Source organism: Natator depressus, chromosome 8 (assembly GCF_965152275.1).
Source record: "Natator depressus isolate rNatDep1 chromosome 8, rNatDep2.hap1, whole genome shotgun sequence".
In the NCBI taxonomy this organism is placed as follows: domain Eukaryota; kingdom Metazoa; phylum Chordata; order Testudines; family Cheloniidae; genus Natator; species Natator depressus.
This window is the reverse complement of record NC_134241.1, coordinates 5,909,540-5,929,887: the sequence shown is the minus strand read 5'-3', so window position 1 is coordinate 5,929,887 and position 20,348 is coordinate 5,909,540. Positions and strand designations below refer to the sequence as shown.

Sequence of the window (20,348 nt, the reverse complement as noted above, 5' to 3'; positions counted from 1 at the left end):
CTTTTCCAATTCCAATATATCTTTTTTGAGATGGGGCAACCACATCTGCACACAGTATTCAAGATGTGAGCATACCATGGATTTATAGAAAGGCAACATGATATTTTTTGTCCTATTATCTATCCCTTTCTTAATTATTCCCAGTATTCTGTTTGCTTTTTTGACTGCCGCTGCACATTGAGTGAATATTTTCAGAGAACTACCCACAATGACTCCAAGACCTCAACATTATATATGTATGGTTGGGATTATGCTTTCCAAGGTGCATTACTTTGCATTTATCAACATTAAATTTCCTCTGCCATTTTGTTGCTATCCTGCCTGTGTTCCTACAGTTCTAGAATCACTTGCATTTACAACAGAACAGCATACGTAGAGAGTTCACTACAGATGCTTTTTAAAAATAAAACCACTTTCAGTTTAGGAATAGTTAACATTTCTTAAGACTGGGTAACACGCCTACAATTTCTGTTTATGATGAATCGTAGATTAAATAGAGTTCCTTTTCATTAATAGAAATCTAACATCCACCACAAAGAGCCTTTTATTCTGTGAAATTACACCACAAATATTGTGAAAGGCACCCTGATACCAGACACAGTCCGTTGCTTATCTGTGAAATTACGCAGTCACTACTGTAACATTGGAACTCCACTTGAAAATTATATTGTATTGAGGTAAAATGAATTTACTGAGAAATAAATTGAATTCTATCAAAAAATAATCCTAGCCCTTTAGGGCCCTTTGGGCTCATGGAGAGCCCAGGTGAATTAAAGCAGGGTTGGAAAGCTAGATGAGAGAGAATACCTTGCTCTGAAAAGGGGAACTGAAGGTAAATGTTTCCTCTGCCGTTTCTGACTCCTGGTGTAATTAACCAGTTCATTCACGATCTCTAACCAAATGTAACTTTGTAAATGAATGGTGAGGCTTTGTGACACAACTGTGAGAGCTCTCCACCCTGCTTCTCTATGCACCCTCCAACTTAGATCTGTGCAGTTTCCTGACAAAATCATGTTTTCATTCCTGCCAGCACTGCAGGGCCAATGCTGCTGTGGAAGAACAAGCTGTGTTCGACTCAGCTGCACACTTTGACAGTGCAATTGCCGGCTAATTTCTAATCCCAGGGGGCAATGGATGGAGCAAAAAGCATGGGAATGGCTTTGATTTTTAGATGGCAAGCAGAGCTTGTGAGGATGATGGCTGTGGCTCGGGGTGGGGAAGGCCTTGTGTCGATTCCTAAACTGAATCGATCTGATCTAGGAGTCACTGAAAGGGAGACTATGGGTTTGCTTTAGTGGAGTAAATCAAAAGGAATTGCAGTGAGCTTGGCAGAGATGCCCTAGTATAGAAGTGGTGGCATTGACTGGAGAATTGAGCCGTGTGTATAGCCGCCAGAAGATGTCATTTACAGTCCTTTCAAGTGCTTCAAAGTAGACTTTATATGGCAGGAAAGGAACCTCATAGCAGGAATTTGACGTGTGTTTCCCACTCCTCCTGCCTCTGCCGCAGTCATAAGTGTCTCCCATGGGTACCTCTTTGTCTTTTATACATCTCGCACACTCTTTTTTCTATGTGTTAGGCCTGATCTTGTGAGGAACCGAGCACCCTGTCAGAGCTGCGGGATGCAGTCAGCTGCCTTTCTCTCTTTATTGTCCCCAAGGTGGTTCTACTTTCCCCACCGTGATGGTGTCTGAAGAGTTGTGGGTGCTCGGCACTTTTCAGGGGTTTGCTCCGTACCGTCTCATTCAAGACCACAGCCAGAAAAACAAAAGAGCAAGGGTGGCTGGGAGATGATGGAGGGAATTTTCTAGCTATGCTGTGCTTCACTGTTGAAATGGGCCAATGTTTTAGGCGTCCAGACTGCCATTGATTTTTGCTCCAGTCCTGCTCGGTATTTTCCGATCTGCATTGTTAATGAGGACAAGGACCGTGGGCCATTGTCTAGGGAGAAAAAATGTCTTTGATTTTGGTGTATCTCGGGTTGCTGCTGCCAGCTTGAGTCTGAAGGCAACGTGTGCAGTGATTGATTGCACTGCAAGCACCACTGTTCCACACATGTCATGCTTCGTCTTGGCAACCCCTAGGTTATTTTTCCCCCCTGCCCGCAACGAGGCACTGATAAATACAGCAGAGCCCACTGTAGGCTGTCCGATGAGGCATTTTATTTATGGGCTTTCCTTTTTCTAGCGGGCAACGAGCCAGAGAGGAATTGGAGGGGGGAGGAGGAAAAAAGGTGCAAGAATATGGGAGGGTTTCTTGTTTTGTTGCTTTTGCTTTTAAATCAAAATTCCATGTTGGTAAATTAAGATTTCTCAGGCTTTTCGCAATTGGAATTGGCTGTGGTCGAGATGTATTTATACGACGCCGGCTATGCCTACGGACCAGCCAGATGTGGTGCAGTACTGAAATCGGCAGCTTACTGTGGCGCAATATATGGAATGAATAATTGTCTGCATCATGGGCTGTGCTCCATACGTATAGCTGAAGAGTGCGTCTATTTAGATCTGCCTCTATTCTCTGCAGGATATTTCTGTGTGTGCTTTGTAAAACAGGCTGCTTCTCAGAATCGGTGTGTCAGTCCATTGAAGCATCAGGAGCATTTCAGAATGTGTGTATATGTAATCTGTAGCACGCGGGAGCAGAACATCAGCTTGTGTAAATCAGCATAGCTCCACTGAAGTCAACAGAGCTAGGCCAATTTGCACCAGCCAAGGAGCTGGTCCATGAGCTCTAAGAATTTAATACTGGTGTAAATCTCTGTCGTGAAAATGATCTTTCTCCCCTGGCGGTATATAGACACCAGTGTATTTTTTAAGGTGTCAATTGTTAGGGGAAATGCACCCCTGAGCTCAGCAATGCAACATTTTACTATGCAAGGTTTGATTAAATGGATGCTTTTCTTTCTCTCTCTTTGAAGACAGGTATAGCAGGCACGGGAGGCTAGCTCATAGACAATATGGTGACGGGGTCTCTGCAAACATGATAGATAGCGATTTCTGTCGCATATAGCAGGACGCAGCTGGCCATTTCTCTCTAGTAGAATCGCCTCTTCCGATGCCCCTAGCTTTTTGCTAAACCACCATGGAATGATGGTATTAGCAGCTTTTTATAAAACTAATTTCCCCAAATCACTTGAGGTGGGTCATTACAGTCACAGCTGGTGAGTGAAGTCATTGTGGGGAGGGGAGAGTGGCTTAGAAAAATAATAATATATACATATATAGAGAGAAAAGCCATGCATGATTAGATATGGGGAGAACACATGTAACCTTAATATCTAAGGGGAAGAATAGAAATGATTATGCCTACACCCACAGCCAAAGGCTCTCAGTCAGTGGAGAGGATGTAAGTCAAACTGTCTAAGGTAACAATAGGTTTCAGAGTAGCAGCCGTGTTAGTCTGTATTCGCAAAAAGAAAAGGAGGACTTGTGGCACCTTAGAGACTAACACATTTATTTGAGCATAAGCTTTCGTGAGCTACAGCTCACTTCATCGAATGTATCTGATGAAGTGAGCTGTAGCTCACGAAAGCTTATGCTCAAATAAATGTGTTAGTCTCTAAGGTGCCACAAGTCCTCCTTTTCTCTTTAAGGTAACAATAGCAAATTAAAAGGGTTACTACTGCAAAGAATGAAAAAAATGATTTAATGTGCCTTCCTGCAGTCTATGAGAGCTGATGCAAACAAAACAGAGAAAAATCAAAGCTCCTTAGTGACCTAGCTATCCTTTTAATATCAGTCACATGGGGTTTTTAAAATAAGTTGAAAAATTTCCATGAATGAATAACTGAGATCTGGTGTATGAACTTGCTCTGACATGGTCTGATACGGCTACAGGGTGATTTTTGTAAGTATTTAAATAACAGTTATATTAATTAGAAGGTTTGGTATTATGCTCTCAAGTGATTATTAACAATGGAGTTTGCAGAGCCCTGTTAACCTGCACTCCGGGTAGAAATCAGATCAGACTTCTCAGCTGGTTTTACATCTCAGATTAATGACCATCAGTCAGCATTAGGATGATAAAGTAATTTCAGTCCAGTCATTGACTAACATCGAGTTCAGATGCTGAGAACATTCATTTTATTCGACCAGATTCACCCTGTGAGAGTCTGGCAATATGAATTTCATGAGGCAACCCAGGAGTATGGGAACGGCAGCATGCTGCTTCTTACAAGTGCTTCCGTTCTGGAGTTGAATAGCTTTGTGGCTAAAGTAACAAACCCTTTAGTCTCCAGGATGGTTGTTCAAATCCCATATGCTTTTAAAAATGAATTGGAGGGCTGTTCTCCTCTTACCTCTCAGTTGCAACGTTAACTCAAATGCAAGGCCTTCTCCGATACAGACCCCTTTTCCCCCGGGGCGTGGAATTGGGAACATCCTGGACACTGACTCAGATGTTGACCTTGAAGAAGGTCTTGTTTTCAGCTAATCCCTGGGACCACAAAAGGGGACTCTCAGTGAGTGTTGCCTTATTCTGCAGGTAGCCCCGTTGAAGCATCTGAACTTAGTGATGCACTGACACAGTTGAACGGCTTGCAAAATGAGGAGAATAAGGGTGGCAAAAACCGGCTGTCAGTAACTAAACAGTGGACTGTGACCATACTTTAGAAACAAGGCTTTTTTTGGTGGGGGCGGGGGGTGGTGGTGGCTTTTCTGCAGCATTCTTTTCAAGTGGCACAGTTACCTTTTCCCTCTCCCCCATTTAGACTCTTAAGAAAACATGGTTTCTGTTTGGACACCTATCAATCCTTTGGATTTTGTCTGCTTTATAATGGGGTTTCCTTTGGATTTCACAGCTAATCAAGGAGATAACCAGTAACCCACACAGTTGCCATCCTAGGAAGTGATGCTGGTGATTAGCAGAGAGGCATCAGGATGCAGCCTGTTACATATTATAAAGCATTCTGTGTATTTTTAAAATGACCTTTTCTTTCCCCCCATCAAAATGAATATTACAAATCTAATTCAAAAAATCTCTATCAGACAACAAGCAAAAGTGCCTCACGCTTCTAGCAGGGGTGATTCCAAATCGGTCTGTTCTAGTGGAATGATTTGTAAAGGTTTCTTTGGAGGAGCTGTCCACCTCATCACACTTTTAAGCTCTGAAGATGTAACCCTTTTAATGGTCTTTAATGGAGCTATTGTAGGTCCTAGACTGAGTAAGTTAAAGAGCCTCTTTACAACCAGTTATTTTACGGTTTTGCTAAATATTCTTCTTCAGTGATAAAACAAATAATCTCAGAACACAGGCACAACAGGTCTTGATGCAAAATTTTCAGTATGTTGTTTTCTTTAGTGTGTGGAAATTGCTCCTTAACTTAAAGAAACAGCAGCTCGTCTGTTCAGGCTATGACTCGAGAAGCCTTGTTTCGTGCCCTGCTCACAGATTTCACTGCAATGCTATCCAGCACTGCAGAGGTGTGGTGGAAGTTTGGGTGTATACCCCCCTCCGCTGTATTTTCATGAAACAGAAGTGAATGTCTCAAAGTGCATATTGCTTGTTAAAGTCCATAGAGCCAGAGCTGGAAGACAAATTTGGGTGCCTTGGTCTCTGCGAGGTTAAAGGGGATTTCATATTCAATATGGCAACTTCTCATTGTGTACAAATACATTATTTAAAGACATTTTGGATACTTTGAAATGAGTAGGAGGTGCAGGTAGGAAAATATTGGATAAAGCAGTCCAACAAGGTTTTCACACGGGCAGCAATTTTTAGCATGCAGATTACTCAGAACCGTAATCTAACATAATTTCTGTTAGCACAAAGCACTCTCTGTTCAGGCAGGGCCTGAATCTGATTTTGTATACACTGGTATAATTCTGTTGACTTCACTGGAATTACTCCTGATTTACAGCAGTGTAAGTGGGATAAGACTTGGGCCCATGTTATTTTAGTGGATCATTTCAAAGCAATGTCCATCTCAGTAAAAATATATTCCAGGTTACCCTTATTTTCTACCCCATCCCAATGTAGACTAGGTGCATGAACACTCTCTGTTGACATCTAGAGTGATCTTTCTGCATCACTAGGTTTAGTGCAGTGGTACAATAGGCAGGAAATACAGGCAAGACCATTACGGGTCAAATGTGAAAATATAGCCTCGAAATTTGGGTTTTGCACGATGGAATTTGCAGGATGTGCGCATGCAATTTAGACAGTTTGACTCCTAGACACATGATTTTAATATGTCTGCATAAAGGTAGGCACAGATTAGAGGGTGTATCTGAAAACGTGGCCCTATCCATTATCAACTCAAGAAATATTATTGCCCCTTACGGAGGCCAGTTTAGAGAAATGTTAGAAAACAAACCCAACGATTTGTCTGATACAAACACCACTCTGTTCCGTCTTCCCTCGAGACTCTGGAATTGTCTGAGTCACAGTAACGTGACTGCAGTCTGCGAAGGCAGGTAGAAACATAAAACACCTTCTTCCATTAAAAAAACCCTCCAGATCAAGCTGCTTATGGCGAATCTTACTAAAACACCCCAACTGTAACGGAAACAAATATTATATTGGCAATAGCTTAATGTTTGCAATCAGACACCAGATGTTCTTTTCCCCCACAGGATTTTTTTGGTAAGGCTGGCAGAGGCCTTATGGCTAAACAGCAGATCTAATTTTATTTTCTGTATCTGCTGTGTTCATTTCCCCCCCCCCCCCCATCTGTCTTTATTGGTTTTTTCTTTATTATTATTTTGCAGTTGACGTGCTGACACATTACAGATCCTCTTTCCACAATATTTTTGACAGACTGACGATAAAGGTGGGCACACCATATAATTCAATGTCATGCATTCTTTTGGTTTGGATTTTTGGATTACCCGATTGGTTTTTGTTGGCTTACACTATGCATGACTTCTGCGTGGGTAGTTGGCATATTAACTTTGTAAACGGTGGTTAATGGAAGTTATCTTATTACATCTATTAATCTTAAATTATCTTATTACAGATGAAACAGCAACACTATTCCTCCCTTGAAGGGCTGGGGGATTTTAGCCTGTAATAAATGAAGTGTGTGCGTGTGTGTGTGGGAAAGATATGCAGAACCTACTCTGTACAGGAATTGTTGATTTGCTTCTTATTTGGAAAATAATTGCAGGCGACAGTTTAGTTTCAATTCAAATAACTTCTGTTGTTAAGGATAATTGTCAGGCATATTTTAAAATATTTTATATTACACCTAAAACTAAAGTACCCTTTTTGTATGAGTGACACAGGTACAATTATGTATGTAATACCCAGCATTATATATTAATATATATTAACATAGAAGCCTGGTTTTCAGAGGTACTGCATACCCTGAAGTCCAGTTGTAGTCAACAGGATCTGCAGATGTTCAGTGCCTCTGAATATAAATCCCCCCTCCCCCCGCCCAAACACACACCTCTATATCAAACAGAGAGTGTGCAGAATTTGTTTTAGAACAAGATAGGTGAGAGGTAAAATGGGTATACACAAATATGTCTCTTCTGAACCTCAGTCAGATTAGGAGAAACTGTCATTGTCTGTGATATTAGGACCACATCAAACTTTGGTTTAGGTGTTTTCTTCTGTTCTTGCCATATAGGGTTCTTCTTCTCCTTCTCCTTCTCCTTCTCCTTCTTCCAGAAAAGGGTAGCTAGCATTCCAGAAAGTTTAGGGCAAAGTGGGAAGAGGTGTTTATATTTAAGTAATCTTGTCTTTCATCTTTCTGTTCAATGTTGCCTACTGCTGGCAAAATGAAGGATTTAATTTGCATACAAATGTTACCTATTTGCCCACCTCCACCATGCTTTGCAGTGCCGCCACATGGGAGTTGAAGAGAGACATTTTAAAGTACTGAAGGTTGGGTTGTTTTTGAGTCCCTGAGAAGTTGTTTCCAAAGTCCTTCTTCCTTGATCTACATTCTAAATACCCCATTATGAAGCACTCTGTGCTTATGCTGGAAAATTGCTGTCCATTTTCTGCATAGTATTGGCAGGTGAACTGTGGTTTCTTATCGGGGTTCCTTATCTTTAATTCTGATTGTGGAGGAATTGGAAAAGGTTTCAAGTTTTATGTTTGGGAAGACCTTGGCATTCGTAGGGAAAAGCCAGTTAGTAAAATCTGGTAGATAATAATTGTTCCACTACTATTGTGAAAAAATCATAATTAACAATGACCCTGGCAATATACATTATACCTGTAGAGAATACTATTCACTGTCCCTTATTAAAATACAAGACTGGGCATTAGTATGTTTAAAACACACAGAGGTTACCACACGAGAGCCATGCAATTTCAATGACGTGTAAGATTGATGAGCCCTGCAGGTCATAAAAGAAGAATGATTTTCCAAATGCATGTAGGTGACATCTATCATTACCATCACAGCCGATTGCATTATTCATTCAGATACAGCAGTGCTGTTATGTGCCAATATTGCTCTTGATGTGTTTAATAAAAGCATTCATAGGAGAGGTGAAACAGAGTCCCTTCAGAGAGTTAGAGTGCCCATTTTCTCCTATCTTATTCTTTAAACAAGATATAGCTTCAAAATAGAGCTGATCAAAATCAAGATTTAAAGGGCATGGTATGGCAAAATGATCTCATTAATCGCTTGCCCCCCCCCCCCATTTTAGGATTTTTTTAAAAAAAGTGGTCTGTAGAAAGTTTAGGAAAAGAAATGATTTTACTCCTGTGTGTCCAGGCGGCGTATCAATGACAGGCTGAAAACCAGGAGGCTGATTATTCCATGAGCAGCAAGAGGATTGTTTCTAAAGATACCGTGATAACTGAACACGGAAACAGATCCCACTCAAGCCCGCAATTTTAAGAAGAAAATGAACTATTTCGTCGTGCAAGTTCAGATGCACCATTCTCAGCCACCACTAGTTGTCACCCTCCTACCAGTCTGAGGACCTGGGGTTTTCAGCACTGCGGTTAGAGAGAGACAGAGAGGGAAATGCAGTGCTAATTAAGCGGAGTAACTCCTAAAGCTACCTAAAGTCTCTAGCCTTGGAATGTTAAATAGTCAGACCCAGGGAACAATCAGAAAGGAAAAGGGAAGGGGGCGGGCAAGTGATGGCTGGAGAATCTCAAGCCCAGGTATTAACCCCAAGGAAACATCAGCACAGCCATCCATGCAAACTCCGACGCACGCAGCCTAGCCCAGTGGGCAGCAGAAAACAGCCTACCTGAAGAATACTAGAGTTTCCCAAACGTAGACTCCAAGCGCATTGACGTTAAACATTGTTTCCGATCTGGTGATTTGTAGTCCACGAGTTTAAAAATAAAACAAAATAAAATCAGCCAATGGATAAATTTCCGCTTAAAAAAATAACAGCGACGGCGGTAGTAAAAACCAAACCCCAAACCAGGCGGAATAAAGTGCTGGAACTTCCTACTTGGTCATTTTCAGACAACCCTCCTCTGAGAGAGTTGCGGCGGGGATCAGGAGGAAAACGCTGAATCGGAGGCTGCGAGTTCAGGACCCTGGACAGAGACCCCCCCTCGGTGGCAGCACCTTGGAGAGAGACTTGGTGTTTAAACTCCGCCGCGGATCTGTTTTCCGCCCCCCCACACTGCAGTGTGGTTTGGTTGGACGAGTAGATTCCTGCACAGAAATCTCCTTTCCCTTCAGTGGGATCCCAGTCCTGGCATCGAGTTGCTGGAACAGGCAAGGTGCAACCAGAGTATATTTGCCATGGGGGAAGGGGGATAGGGGGGGAAAAAAACCTAAAAAACCCCAACCCCCCCCCACCAGCCCAGCGCTTTGACTCTCCTCTGCGAGCCGGGGTGTCTTCTCCAGTTAAATCCAAGGGAATTTGTCAGTGCTGGGCATTTGCTGGATTGTCCCGGAAATCTTGCTCTCCTCCTCGAGCGTTTGGCTGCTGTTGATTCCTGCTTTCTGGGCTATTCCCCCCCGGAGGAAGTTGTTAGTGCTGCGGGGAAGGTGTCCCATTGCTTGGGGCTCAAGTGGAGAGGAAGCCGGGGGCAAGTTTCATGGGTCTGGGACTCCCCTGGGGATCAGAAAGAAAGAAAAGTACCTCAGTGGCCTCTTAATCCATTGCATTGCCCTCCTTGCCCGGATGGAGCTCGCCAGATCTTGGGACTTTCTTGCTGCATTAATTTACTAAACAAAACAAACCCAAAAATGGGGGAAGGAGGGGGGGGGCCAGCATCCTAAGCCCTTCCCACGGGCTGCACTCATTGGTCAGTGTGCTGGAAAAGCCACTCCGGGATGTGGTTGGGTAAAACGCGAGTTGGTCGGCAGAGGATGTTAACCTTTAAAGCGCTGGCCCGGGTTTTCTTTCCTTGGTTTTGTTTTAAAGGTATTGTGTGTTTTACCCCCAAAGCGCTGGCTTTTGAAGAAGCCTCTGAAACCCTCCTCCCGTGTCACACGCCTGGGCGTGGCGGCTCTTTGAGAGGGAGCCGCCTCCCCCCCCCCACCCCCCGCGGTTTGACCAGCGGGTTGGCAAGCCGCAGAGCCCGCGACCCCCAGGCAGACAGGTAAGGAGCCCGGGGCCGATTCAAACCGCAGCGCGACGGCTCGAACCCGCGTCGGCGCCGGGCAGTGCCGCGGGGTTCTCCAGGAGGGTTTTCTTCGCCCCGCAGCCAGCGCGGAGATCAGCAGAGCCGGAGGCTTGGGTCCGCTTGGTGCTCTGAGCGAAATTTACAACTCGATGGAGTGAATAGAAATCCCCCCTCTCCCCCCCGAATGAAACCGGTTAGCGGCTGGCTAAGTGTAACCAGATTTGGCCGCAGGCTCTGCCTTGTTTCCCCTCTCCTCTGCTGCGGACAGCGGCAAAGACAGAGCCAATTTCTGACCCCTCGGTCAGGTTTCTTAGAGCGGAGCCTTTGGAGCGGCTTTGCCCCGCTAGTGCCCGCAGGAATGAGGAGGAGAGATTCTGTTTGTCTGGCCGTCGCGCCTTCTTTCCAGTCTCGGAAATAATCAAGCCTGTCTTTCTCCGTGGGGAAGATCCCTTTGTAGGGCTGTCTCTTAGGGGGCATCATTTCTAAAGCAACCTCCACTGCAAGCTTTCAGTCCTTGTGCTCGGAAAAGTAAGGTCCTTCTTTAGACAAGCCCAGGGGCAAAATATCCCCTTGCTCCTGCCATTCAAAAAATAGTGAAATCTGGTAGGGATTCCAGGGGGGAAGCAGGTTAGTCAGATTTACTCTAGCTATTGGGTTTCTGTAGCTGGCCTTGATTAATAACCTGCTCTGATCTGAACTGTCAGTGACTCCTGGGGGTGTAACTGTGTGCAAGGGCATCATGCATGCTGCTTGCTGACTCATGAATATACATTTACCCTTATTATCCTTCTGGGATGGGTTAGCCAGTGTCATGAAGCAAACTTTCCTCTTTTGTCCCCGAGTAATCTGAAAGCACTAGGGTGGAGCTCCAGGCAGGGAATGTTAAATAGATCGCCATTTAACAGTTAAATCATATTTATGCTGGCTTTTGGTGACTGCAAAGGAACAATAGCAGAGAGGGACAGGGTGGCTTTTGATTTGTGGGCCAGATCCAAGGACTAGCAAACCCCATTGGATCTGATTCCCCAGTAGGACTGAGTATCTCTTGGGATTTCTCTCAATATCTATAGATTCACAGAGGTCCCTTCTAGCCTCATAATCTATGCTCATCTAGTCTGACCTCCTGCATAATGCAGGCCCTGGCGCTTCACTGAATTAATTCCCCTTTGAACTTTTAGAAAAAAAATCCAATCGTGATTTAAAATTTAAGATCAAGTTCAAGCAGCAAATCAGTGCTAGAGCTGGGAGTTGAATCAGGGGGACAAATTCAGCAGTGCTGTCTGAGTGGTGTAAATTACACCCCTGATCATTAACAAGGCCCTTGGCAACCCAGAAATGGAGGGCATTCACCCCATCAGAGTGCTGGTGGCAGGTACCTCCACTCTCCTGCCTCAGGTGTTCCGCGTCGGGTGGGTGAGTAGGGAGGATGGCTTTCGTTTAGACTCCTTAGGAGCCCTGCTGGTGAACGTTGTTGAGGGGTTGCCCTGGATCAGTGTTTTTCTTGCTTGCCCTTTAACTAGCCAGAGCCACCCACTTTTTGAACTGTTTTATCTTCCCGCAGTGCCCTTGGGAGATTTCTGCCTCTTTGTATCAGTGAAACCTTCTCCATCCTCCACTCTCCACTCGAAGGCTCTCCATTTCAGGGCCCTCTGCCAGAGTTTTCTCCAGTATAAGCTAGTAGTAACCATGGGTGTATTTGGCCCCAGGTTTCATGACTTCCAGTCCTGTGCTTTAACCCAGATGCATCCCCAGCAATTCTGAAAATAGCTCCAGGGGAAAAGGGAAGTGGCCATAATGCAATTATCCAAATGTTTTTTGGACACTGTATTTTGTTTTTGTTTTGCTCTCCCTGAAGGCGAGGGCAGTGAGACTGGAAACCTTCTTCAGTTTTATGTAAGGAAACATGGTTGGGAGAAAATCTAATCCTGACTCCAAGCCAGTTCTTCGAACATTAGAGTAAGTAACCTTTGCTGTCAGGAGTCCTTTCCCCAGGTTTGTCCTTTGTTACTCTTCAAAATGTGTTTAGAATTATATCCCATTTCTGTGTGATCCATTTGGAGAGGGTCAGTTGTCCTAGTTTTCTAGTAGATTCAGTTGCTCAAAATGCTTTTGAACGATATTTTTAAAAAATCTGTCATTGATGACACATGCATGAAAACCCAGGGAAGTTGCAGGGGGCAAGAAATATACACAAGAACATTAAAAAAAGTCACAATGGTCCATCTAGCTCAGTATTCTGTCTTCTGACAGTGGCCAGTGCCAGATGCTTCAGAGGGAATGAACAGAACAGGGCAATTTCAAGTGATTCATCCCTGACTTCCAGTCCCAGCTTCTGGTAGCTGAAGGTTTAGGGACACCCAGAGCATGCAGTTACCTCCCTAACCATCTTGGCTAGTAGCCCTTGATGGCTCTATTCTCCATGAACGTATCTGATTCTTTTTTTGAACCCAGTTATACTTTTGGCCTTCACAACATCCCCTGGCAATGAGTTCCACAGGTTGACTGTGCATTGTGTGAAGAAGTACTTCCATATGTTTGTTTTAAATATGCTAAAACTGAGGAATTCACATCAAAGGCAAGGGAAACAACATATATAGGGCAGATTTCTTAACTTTGCGGTGGTATGGAAAACTGATGCTGGGTAAAATTCACCCCCATGCATGGGGGAAATACAAGACCTCTAGCACCACTTTGGCCCATAAGAGACATAAGTGGTGCCTACACTTTGTGCTTTGGCTATTTGTAGGGATGATTTTTTTACTCTTTGGGAATAAAACTAAAAATGATTTTGGATGAAGGGATTGCTATTTAATAACACTTTACACTTATCTAGGACCTTTCATGGAAGGATTTCAAAGAGCTTTACCAACTCCTCTGAGCTAAGTTCCTTTATCGCCATATTACTGATGAGAAAAATGGAAGCCAAAGTGATTTGTCCAAGATCACAGAATGCATCAGAGAAAGAGCCAGGAATAAAACCTAGAAGCCCATGCTTGAGCTGGTTCTCAGTCCCCTGCTCAGCCAGGAACCCTCCCTTCCTACAGAATAACAGCGAGGTAAAAAGTGCATTGGAGAAAAAGACAGAGCTGAGAAGAGGAGTGCAACAAAAGCCTTAGGAAAGCTGACATCTGAGGACAGGTTAAAATGGGCATGGTTAGTCTTGAGAAAAGAAGACTGAAGGGGGACATGGTAATAGTCTTCAAACACTATAAAAAGGATGTGGAGAAATTGGAAAGAGTCCAGTGGAGGGCAACAAAAATGATTAGGGGGCTGGAACACATGACTTATGAGGAGAGGCTGAGGGAACTGGGATTGTTTAGTCTGCAGAAGAGAAGAATGAAGGGGGATTTGATAGCTGCTTTCAACTACCTGAGAGGGGATTCTAAAGAGGATGGAGCTCGGCTGTTCTCAGTGGTAGCAGATGACAGAACGAGGAGTAATGGTCTCAAGTTGCAGTGGAGGACGTTTAGGTTGGATATTAGGAAAAACTTTTTCACTAGGAGGGTGGTGAAGCACCAGAATGGGTTACCTAGGGAGGTGGTGGAATCTCCTTCCTTAGAGGTTTTTAAGGTCAGGCTTGACAAAGCCCTGGCTGGGATGATTTTGTTGGGGATTGATCCTGCTTTGAGCAGGGGGTTGGACTAGATGACCTCCTGAGGTCCCTTCCAACCCTGATATTTTATGATTCTATGTTAATGGCTGTTATAAAGAGGATGGTGATCAGTTGTTCTCCATGCTCACTGCAGGCAGGACAAGAAGGAATGAGCTTAATCTCCAGCAAGGAAGACGTAGGTTAGATATTAGGAAAAGCTAACTGGCGCTGAATTAGGCTTCCTAGGGAGGTGTTGGAATCCCCCTCACTGGAGGTTTTTTAGAACAGGTTGGACAAACACCTGTCAAGGATGGTCTAGGTTTACTTGGTCCTGTCTCAGTGCGGGGGGCTGGACTTGATGACCTCTCAAGGTTCCTTCCAGCCTGATATTTTAATGATCCTATAGGAGGAGTGAGTGGGATTGGGGCGAGGTGTGGGGGAGAAATCAGGAGAAAAATGAAAAGGCAAGCGGTTATAATGAGGGAATAGAGACAAAGTGAGAAGATGAAGAAGTAAGAAGAAAGGGAGCGGAGGGCAGGACAGCAGTAAATGATTGTACAGTACCAAGTCTCCTCTGTGACACAATTACAGTGTGAAGCCACCTCTCATGATGACATTTAGAGGAGGGAGAGAGGAGTGCTAGGTACCTAGATAGTGATTTGCCAGGCTTCAGTGATTCTTTGTAAAGAGAGATGGATAGCGGGAGTGTCAGTTAAGGGTTGGTGTGGCCAGCCTGGTTGTTATGAAGCATTCTGACTAGTGTGAGGGTATATGAAGGCTAGCCTGAGGGCACCTCTGTGTCTGAGATCACTCCTGGCTTTCTCACAATATTAGGATGGCTTCCTTGGTTTGCAAAAGGTATTTGTTACTGTGGTAAGCCACCTACTAGCTCATGGAGGAGGAGGTATTTGGTGGCCTGGCAGGAGCAAAAATGAATGGAGTTTGGGCAGGATTTGCAGATTTGGTAGTTTAAGGATGAACAGAAGAGGAGAAAATAAGAACACGGTTGGAAGAGCTACTGTACCATGTAGTGTAGGCTGGTAGGACTACATTTCTTTCTTCAGTTTCCTTTTACAGCTGAGGCTGTATTTGATTTTCCTTTGTTTCTTTTTACAGTTATAACAGCTAATACTTTTCTTGAGTGTCCCCTCCCTCCTGAAAACACCCATGCTCGTTTCCACATTAACTATCTCAGCAATGCAGAACTAAGGGCCTGAGGCAAAGCCCATTGGGATAGTTCTAGGAAAGAAAGTCTGCTGATAGGGCACTGGACTGTGACTCAAGAGAGCTGGGTTCAAATACTGACTCAGTCCGATGTGACCTTGGGAATGTCACCTAATCGATCTTCTGCTTCCATTCTGCATCTGTAAAATGGGGATAATACTTCTGTACCTCACTGGGATATTGTAAGGACAAAATCTCTTCTGTAGATATTCTTATATTGCTATCACTGGTGTAGTACCTTCCAGTAGTGCATTAAACAATGAGTAACATCTGTCACATGTTTGTTCTCTCTTCCTCTCTCCATGGGGAGAAATATTTGGAATGGATTTGTTTTGGATCTTTGAAATCATATATATATTTATATTAGGGCTGTCAATTAATCGCAGTTAACCCATGCGATTAACTCAAAAAAATTAATCGCGATTAAAAAAAATTGTGATTAATAGCACTGTTAAACTATAGAATACCAATTGAAATTTATTAAATATTTTTGGATGTTTTCCTACATTTTCAAATATATTGATTTCTATTACAACAGAAACTACAAAGTGTACAGTGCTCACTTTATATTATTTTTGATGACAAATATTTGAGCTGCAAAAAGATAAAAGAAATAGTATTTTTCAATTCACCTCAAACAAGTACTGCAGTGCAATCTCTTTATTGTGAAAGTGCAATGTAAAAATGTAGAATTTCTTTGTTACATAACTGCACTCAAAACAAAACAATGTAAAACTTTAGAGCCTACAAGTCCACTCAGTCCTACTTCTTGTTCAGCCAATCGCTCAGACAAACAAGTTTGTTTACATTTACGGGACATAATGTTGCCCGCTTCTTATTTACGTCACCAGAAAGTGTGTTCATAAGGCACTCTTGTAGCTGTTGTTTCAAGGTATTTACGTGCCATATATGCTAAACATTCATATGCCCCTTCATGCTTTGGCCACCATTGCAGAGGACATGCTTCTATGCTGGTGACGCTCGTTAAAAAAATAATATGTTAATTAAATTTGTGACTGAACTCCTTGGAGGAGAATTATATGTCTCCTGCTCTGTTTTACCCGCATTTTGCCATATATTTCATGTTATAGCAGTCTCGGATGATGACCCAGCACATGTTCATTTTAAGAACACTTTCACTGCAGATTTGACAAAACGCAAAGAAGGTACCACTGTGAGATTTCTAAAAATAGCTACAGCACTTGACCCAAGGTTTAAGAATCTCAAGTGCCTTCCAAAATCTGAGAGGGACGAGGTGTGGAACATGCTTTCAGAAGTTTTAAAAGAGCAGCACTCTGATGTGAAAACCACAGAATCTGAATCGCCAAAAAAGAAAATCAACCTTCGGCTGGTGGCATCTGACTCAGATGATGAAAATGAACATGCGCTGGACTGCACTGCTTTGGATTGTTATTGAGCAGAACCCATCGTCAGCATGGACGTATGTTCTCTGGAATGGTGGTTGAAGCATGAAGGGACATATGAATCTTTAGCACATCTGGCATGTAAATATCTTGTGACACCAGCTACATACGAACACCTGTTCTCACTTTCAGGTGACATTGTAAACAAGAAGCGGGCAGCATTATCTCCTGAAAATGTAAACAAACTTGTTTGTCTGAGCGATTGGCTGAACAAGAAGTAGGACTGAGTGGACTTGTAGGCGCTAGAGTTTTACATTCTTTTATTTTTGAATATAGTTATTTTTTGTATATAATTTTATATTTGTAAGTTCAACTTTCATGATAAAAAGATTGCACTACAGTACTTAGTATTTTTCAATTAATCTTATACTTTTCTTTCGTTTTTTACAGTGCAAATATTTTTAATCAAAAATAAAAATAGTGAGCACTGTACACTTTGTATTCTGTGTTATAATTTAAATAAACATATTTGAAAATGTAGAAAACATTCAAAAATATTTAAATGGTATTCTATTATTGTTTAACAGCAAGATTAATTGCGAGTAATTTTTTTAATCACGCGATTAATGGAGATTAATTTTTTTGATTGCTTGACAGCCCTAATATCTATATCTATATCCCTCATCATTGTCATATGTGAGCACCTTACAACCATTAATGAATTGCAGTGTCGTTGTCAATGTGTTGGTCCCCAGGTATGAGAGAGACAAGATAGGAAAGGTAATATCTTCTATTCAATCAACTTCTATTGGTGGAAGGGGACAAGCTTTTGAGCCTCACCCACCTTGTCTCAATAACTAATGAGAAAAATAAATACACATGTTGCTACTCTGTTTCTGTTAGAGAAGGTGTCCCTGATTTGTTGCCCTTGGAGTAGAAGGCTGCGAGGTTTGTGATGGTCCTTAGTGCTTGGGGAGCTCCTTCCACAGTCTTGGGTCAGCCCCTAAGAAAGCTCTGTCTCATGAAGGGTTATGAGATGCTCTGATTCGACAGTGATGAAGGCCAGGTAGTACCTAGATCAGTGTGAGTCTTTCCTTTGATTTTAATGAGCTTTGGGTCAGTCCCTACATCTTTCCCAAAGAGACGAAGTAACAGAACATGCAATAATAAAGCCAGAACATGTACATAGTATAGCCTTCTGCTGTTTGTTGATTTGGACCATGAAATGGGGGTATAAATGGGACTGGTCAGAAATTTTCCATCAAAGTAATTTTTGATAAAAAATTGAGTTGTTGACAGAGTGTTTTGCAGAAAGTGCCTGTTTTCCTAGAAAAATGGGGTTTTTTTGGTCAGAAAAATCATATTCTGTTTTGTTTTTGATGAAACCATCCACCCACCCAACCAACAGCAAATTCAATTGTATTTAACTTTGCCACAGGGTGTGGGGGAAGCCCATTTTCCAACCACTTCCTTCTGTGCTTCTGTCATGGCTATGGTGGTACTGAAATGCATGTTATTGAATCATTGAGATATGAGTACTTGGGAGGAGAATGTCCTTGGAAAGGATTAAATTCAGAAAGTCATGACAAAAGAACCTTCCAGAAGAACCTATCGAACTCAGACCCAGCATAATCATTAACGGGGTCTGCAAGAGCAAGCAGACCCTCTTGTTTGGATGGAGCATCAGACAAGCACTGGACTAAACTGTGCTCAGTATTGAGAACAGAAGGGACCATGTGGTGTGGGGCAAGGTGATATGGGATTGGTCTGGGGGATTTTCAAGCCAGTAGACTGGAGAGAGATTTCTGGCAACAGGTGCTGGACCCACTAGAATGCCAACTTGAAATTCTTGCAAGTGGAATTACCTGTGTGCAGCTTTTCTGTTGTTTTTGCTAACTTCCATTCAAGGTGAATGGGACTTGTGTACGTATTGTGAGTGACGTATACTAGGAGGAAGATCCTGGGTCTCTGTGTCATTTACTTCATTCCTTGGGAGGAATGGACCAAACGTAGTGTCTGTCTGTGGATGGGGCTCAGATATCGCAATGATGGGCATGGTATAAGGTCCACAGTAGAATAGAATCAGACTACTGCTTTCAACTGATCAGCCACCAGGCAATATCTAGAGCCTAACATTGAGGAGCCCGTATATGTTTTAAACGTCATGACCCACAGCAAGATGTGACTGGCACATGAACAACTAGTCATTGGCACACCGAGCCAAATTCTCTGCAGTGCCATTGATTGTGTCAATGGTCTTGAGGTCATTGGGTTGGCAAGGAGGGAGCCTGTGAATTGTGTTCTGTGAGACAGGGCCATGTGTCAAGTTAGCCTCAGATACTTCAGCAATCTTGTGGCTTTCCCCTCTTTGCCAGCACCTCTGAATTTGTTTCTTCTCCTGTTCCATTACTAATGATGACAATGCCAACTTTCCTGACACCAGTGATTGTTCACTACTTAATCATGATGGTCAGCGTATCTGACATTTAGTGGCATTTCTCTTCACTTTCCCTTTAGTATTCAATTTGGGCAACTAACCTTTTGTTTTTTAAGTGGGCACCGGTGTCAGAGTTCAAGGCAACTTCCCCCTTATTCCCTCTCCATGGTCCAGCCAGGGGACCCGCTGTCAGGCTTCCGGCTCCCCAACTGTCACCTCTTTTGGGTGGAGACACCTGTCTCTTTCCCTGCTGACAGGGGTTTTCCAGGCTGTGCAATTCCCTTTCTGCATTGTGAGTCCCCCAGCAAGTCTGACTGCTTAAGCAGGCTGCAGAGGCTATGAGCAGTGTAATTACCTCCAGTTATAAGGTACCACACAGCTTTTCCTAAGCAAGCACATTTATTCTTAAGGTGAAAGCATTATAGCGAAAACATATTAAAAACAATTCTAAGAACCTAAACTTATGCTAATAAGCTTACCAGAGATCACCCCAGATCTAAAGGGGAGCTGGTTCCAATACTTCAAACCCCACCAACTGGTTTTTCTGTGGTTGCATGTTCCTAATCACCTTGACTCAGAACAAGAACACCCAGGGATCTGTGAGTGGCTCCTTTATATAATTTGGACCTCCGATCTTATCCTCATGTAACAGGTGATCAGCAGACAAAGGACTCCTACTCGGGTGAAGCTTCAAAAGGCCGAGTTCTTGCATAAGCATCAGGGGTATATTTGCATACACCTCCCCCTAGAGATTTCCTTGGAAACCCATCCAACTTTGTTTGTCCCATAAGTTCCTTCTTGTCTGGCGCATTGTTTCAAACTGGTCATGTCTCCCAAGTTACAGACAAGTTTGAAGTAATGCATAATCTCTGCATTTTTAATACAATGGACTCCAAAGCTACTTGAACTCAATTCAATCAGGTTCGTCAAAGATATTGCAGAAAATGGCCGTATTTGTCATGACCACTGCTTATTCCCCACCTGATGTCATAATACTCTATGATATCACACTTAACTGCTCTGCTAATGATTGCTGTAATAAGCAGAGGTTTGTGACTTAAATAATTTGGTGGCTATTACCTAATTCCTGGGGCTGCTCCTACCTTTCCTTTCTGCAGACAATGGTGTAAGAGAGATCATCTCACCTGCTCACCTTCTCTCCCAATCCCCAACTATGTGCTTTTCACAGTGCCACTAAAAGGGGCAACACAAAGGGCTGGGTTGTATGGGA

General features: G+C 43.1%; 1 protein-coding gene and 1 long non-coding RNA gene across 4 annotated transcripts in view; one reads left to right on the top strand and one right to left on the bottom strand.

Moving 5' to 3' along the window:
* The window catches only part of GLRA1 (glycine receptor alpha 1), an 80,371-nt gene extending 70,319 nt beyond the window's left edge, over window positions 1–10,052 (bottom strand). For all 3 annotated transcript variants that reach the window (XM_074960256.1, XM_074960257.1, XM_074960258.1), the window contains exons 1-2: window positions 10,014–10,052; window positions 9,162–9,227 (exon numbers count right to left, since the gene is read on the bottom strand). In XM_074960256.1, coding sequence (XP_074816357.1) covers window positions 9,162–9,227; window positions 10,014–10,039 — 92 coding nt within the window. In that variant the 5' untranslated portion in view covers window positions 10,040–10,052. The remainder of the gene's footprint in view (window positions 1–9,161; window positions 9,228–10,013) is intronic.
* A 364-nt stretch (window positions 10,053–10,416) lies between these two features.
* LOC141991871 (uncharacterized) overlaps window positions 10,417–20,348 on the top strand; it is a 183,264-nt gene continuing 173,332 nt past the window's right edge. The window contains exon 1 of the long non-coding RNA XR_012640487.1: window positions 10,417–10,476. This is a non-coding gene — a long non-coding RNA (uncharacterized LOC141991871). The remainder of the gene's footprint in view (window positions 10,477–20,348) is intronic.